The sequence below is a fragment of the Rutidosis leptorrhynchoides genome, chromosome 11, assembly GCF_046630445.1.
Source record: "Rutidosis leptorrhynchoides isolate AG116_Rl617_1_P2 chromosome 11, CSIRO_AGI_Rlap_v1, whole genome shotgun sequence".
NCBI lineage: Eukaryota > Viridiplantae > Streptophyta > Magnoliopsida > Asterales > Asteraceae > Rutidosis > Rutidosis leptorrhynchoides.
This window is the reverse complement of record NC_092343.1, coordinates 56004267-56009310: the sequence shown is the minus strand read 5'-3', so window position 1 is coordinate 56009310 and position 5044 is coordinate 56004267. Positions and strand designations below refer to the sequence as shown.

At 36.7% G+C, this 5044-nt stretch overlaps 1 protein-coding gene across 1 annotated transcript; it reads right to left on the bottom strand.

Moving 5' to 3' along the window:
• Window positions 1-4315: 4315 nt before the first annotated feature.
• Window positions 4316-4798, bottom strand: LOC139874599 (uncharacterized). The gene has a single exon (XM_071862007.1). The coding sequence runs from the start codon at window positions 4796-4798 to the stop codon at window positions 4316-4318; it is 483 nt and encodes a 160-aa protein (XP_071718108.1).
• Between the last annotated feature and the right edge of the window lie 246 nt (window positions 4799-5044).

Here is a 5044-nt window from a genome sequence, read left to right as displayed (position 1 = left end):
TACCTATTGGGCCAGGATCGTAAGCTTCAACCAGTGCATACATCACATCCGGGTGTTTAAGATTGTGGGTGTTAGGATCGATATAGATCACTCTGCCAATGTTCTTAACGGCTTCAATTGCACTTTTCGAAGAACAACAATAAAATGGTATGCCTCTAATCGCTACCTTTGTAATTCGAGTAAATTTGTTTTTTCTTTGAATCATTGAAATGACTTCCAAAAACTCCAACTCGTTCATATAGGGTCCCAAAGTCATTCTCTCAAAACTTTCGCTGTCCTTACACTGTACAATAAAAGCATAACAGCCCCATGACGATACATCTTCAATTGAAATAAATCGACTTTTAAGCCATTTCATCAGATTGATGGCTTTGATAGGTTTATTGTCGATGATCATAGCCGTTAAAGACAACCGATTTGCAGTGTTATGGTTTGAGGATAAGTTAATGGGGAGGTTGGTTGGGATGTTAGTGTGCATCTGGGTAAAGGGAATAGACAAAGCTTTGGTATTTAACTCATTCTTGGCAAACCCAACATATATATTTCTGCCATTCAAGGAATAGCCATTCGAATTGAGGGCTTTATTGGCTTGGAATGGGTTTTCAAATCGAACAAAAGCAAACGATCGGTTTTCTTTCCAGGAAAAAACCTACAATGATCCCGAATTTTTGAAAGTGATTCTTAATAGTAGTTGGGTTTGAAAATTTAGAGATATTACCTATAAAAATAGTGGATTTTTTTGCGAACTTGGGGATGGATTTGGTGTAATTATTAGGTTGGAACGGTTGTTTGAAAGGAAAAGAAGGTTGAAATTGTTTGATTGGAATGGAGTTTGGATAAGAAGGTTTGAAAAAAGGTTTTGAATTTCGTTGAGAGAGAAAAGGAGACATATCTCCTATGGTTACTTGGTTAGCATTATTTTTACTAAGAAATGAATGGTCACCAGCATGACACGATCTTTTAATTCTAAACAAGTTGGATGTGATAATTAATTAGCCAACACCGAAAGAAAGAAACTAGTTCATTGACCCGTGAATTCACGGGTTGGTGAAGAAATCTACGTTATAATAATTTTGTCATTGACTCGTTATATATGATTATCAGTTGGTTTAACGATTTTCAGTTACGTTACATTTATCTAAACACTTGTTAAAATATTTACCGATCTGACATGTTACTGACTCATTACTGAAAATTTAGGGTAACATTAAACATCGTCATAGGTAAGTAAGTATTGATACTTCATTATACTTTCAAAAAGATGAATATTGAAATCGTTTTAATACAAAAGCAGTTGAATAGATTAAAAGTATGAAATATATCATGAAAGGGTTGTGGATTTTAGCTCAAGTTGAGCTGACCAATAAATAATTAAAACTTAATTAATGTGTCACATTTCCTTTCATGTATACATTGAATGATCGGATAATAAATGATGAAACTTAAAAAACCATTACACTATTTTCATCTTTCTGAAGTAGCTTCATGTAGCTTCATTTGTTCGAAACAAAAACAAAATTATTAATCATCATATAGGGCATATATTCGATTTTTACTTACTCTCTTTTAAAACTCATTAACAAAAATTTTAGCTCGATTATTTTAGTCATATTTGATCGGGTCATAAACGTCAATCATTATTGATGTTAAGGGTCGAATCTTATGTGTATATTTGAGGTTTTAAATGCTTTTTCATGAGGTTTTTATAGCGGGTAACGATTTGGGACGAAATCGCGAAAAATAGAGCTTAAACGAGAAAAGGGTGAAAAAGCAAGAGCCTGGCCGCAATTTGCGGCTGGGAGGCGTAAATTACGCCTGTGGCAGATCTAATACACCATCAGGCTGAAGACTGGTGCCTTATTGCGCCTTGTTTTTGCGGCCTGGCCGTAAATTGCGGCTGGGAGGAGTAAATTGCGCCTGGAACTATTTTTGGATAGAATTTGAGTCCGAATTTGAGGGATTTTCTACTTGGGATATACTTTACTTCATCACTATAAATATAAAACCCTAGGTTACGAATTAAGGGGGATTTTCATCAGTTCTTAGAGCCCTAAACACACAAAAACAGATCACAAACATCAACATTCAAGGATTCAAGTTAAGATTAAGGAGGTGTTCTTCATGCAACTTCAAGAAATCATCATGTTCATCATCCTCAACATGAGTGGCTAGTTTCTTTATCTTTATTCCTTCCATGAACACTTGATGCATGTGTTTTTCATTCAAGTTTATGTGGTTTGTAATGTTATGACACTTATGTCTTTTGGATTATGATGTTATAAACCGATTGTATATTGATCAATGCAAGTATTATTGATTTTGATTATTGCAAGTTGAGTTATAGTGATTAAACATTGTGTTCTTGTAACACCGTACTTTTTACATACACATTTTTTTTAAAGATACTCACAGCGGAAGACTAATTAATGTACATATCATATATTATTTTACAGAAACATATGATAACACAAAACACTGGTGTTATGTTATTACTATAAACCATTTAACCATATAGTTTATTACAAAAACACATCAGAGTAGCACTATGTCAAACATCTTCGGTTGTCCTGCAAAACCCACCAAAAGCTGCTAATACACACCTGCAGGGCAAAACACTGTAGGGGAATTAGCATAACGCTAAGTGAATGGCAATAGCTAGGTGGACATCACTACAAGCCATACACAAGAGGACCGGCAACCATAGTTGATCAAGCTGGAATATACCGATAGTCCACACTACAGAGTCACTGGTATAGTCTTCCAGACGTGACACACTCGTCATTCACACTATACCACTAATCAGTAACACTTGGACCCAATACTATCACCCTAAATACACAAGGTAAATAGCATTGACCTCTTACGTTGCACAAAACACCTCGACGTTCACTGGGTGCGCACATAATCACATATAGTCACTGCACTGGTCACAGACTCATTACACAGTCTAATTAAGCATGGCACGGATCACTATACTTGTCACTATATAATCACATCCATAAAGATAATCTCACTCACCTGGAAGCATAAGAACTCAGTTGTCTTATATCACTGAGCCTTCACCTTTCCGTTTATCACCTGAGAATATCAATTCTCGAGTTAGTACACTTTTCAATCAAATTACACATTAGCATTAATATCACAGCAATATAGTAAATGGGTCAGAATTTCACTTGACCCAAACATACAAACATTTTCACTCGCACGGATGAGGTCTCACTCGTGCGACTGACTACGCTCACTCGCACGGGTGAGTATCCTCACTCGCACGACTGACCTATCACTTAATAATAGTGATTTTAAAACCTACTCACATGGTTAAGTGTCTCACTCGTGCGAATGGACACCTCACTCGCACGAGTGAGTGTCTCAGACGCACGGTTGAGCAAGTACAGCAGCACAACTGCACGTTGAGCTTTTTACACCCAACCTAAATTAGTGTTTTAAAACCTTATCATTAGAAACTACTCCTCAAGACGATTCCAACGATAGTTTATTCGTCAAAAATGGAGTTACGGTTTGAAAGTTACAGCCTTTTCAATTTTACTAAAAGCTGGCCACTGCTCACTCGTGTGGCTGAGACCTCAACCGTACGGTTGAGCCCTCAACCGTGTGGTTGAGCCCTCAAAAGTGTGCTCAACCGCGTGGTTGAGCTGTCACTCATGTGGGTGCTGAAGAACACCATCAGCACGCTGTTTTTGGGTTTTTTACACTTAAAACTCGATTTCTGCAAGTTTTGATCAATCCAATAACCCAAGAACACTATATAACACATATATAATCTATTTCTAACCACAAACAAGCATCACAAACACATTTAAAGCAAGAATTAAACATAAAAAGCTTACTTTTTCAACCCCACTTAAAACCCATTTCAATTTATCAAAATCTGAGATATTTACCTTGTTTTGATTCTGAAATCACAAAGAATTTGATTCATGAAATAACTAGCTTTGATTTGAACTTTTTGATTTGAAGAATTTTGAGAGCAAAAGGGTGTTTAGGGTTTGTAATTTGCTAAAAATAGCAAGTAATGGAACGTACACACATATATATGTGTTATTTTAGGTGTCTTCACACTTAAGGTAACTCTTCCGTCTAACACACGGGTATTTACCAGTTATCTGAAACCCAAAATCTTTAATAACTTATTCATTCTAAGTCCAATTCAAAAAAGAAAATATGTTCTGTGACCCTTGTCACAAAGCGCACATTATCCCATACACAATAATTATAAAACACATAATTATTAAAATCACTTTAATAACATAGAAGGGTAAATAGGTCATTACCTACTAGGCCCAAAGTGAGGTTGTTACAAATCTATCCCCCTTAAAGGAGATTCCGTCCTCGAAATCTGGTCAAGGTTAAACAACTGAGGGTATCTAGAGGTCATCAATTCCTCGGTCTCCCATGTCAGATTGGTGCCTAAACTATGCTTCCATTCCACAAGCACCATTGGAATCTGCTTCTTGCGTAACTTAGTCACTTTTCTGTCGACGATCCTCACTGGTTCTTCCACCAATTTCTTACTTGAATCTACTTTCAGATCTTGGAGTGGATGAATTTGATTTTCATCGTCCACTTTACACTTACGAATATAGCAGATGTTAAACGTGTCATGAATATCTGCTAACTCTGGAGGGAGATCTAACACTACAGTTTGATCGTTTAGCACTTGACGAATTTTAAAAGGAACAATGTATCTCAGAGCTAGTTTTCCTCGTTTATCGAATTGAATTACACCCTTCCACGGTGACACTTTTAAATACACACGTTCACCTACAGTAAACGTCATTGGTCATCTATGAGGATCTGCATATATCTTTTGTCGATCTCTAGCAGCTTTCAGCTTTCCACGTGCGATAGCCACTTTTTCTGCAGTCTCCTGACAATTTCTGGACCCGCAAACTGTTTCTCACCTGCCTCCAACCAACACGGTGGAGTTCGACACTTTCTACCATACAACATTTCATACGGCGACATGCCAATGCTTGAATGATAGGAGTTGTTGTAAGCAAATTCGATCAATGGCAGATGATAA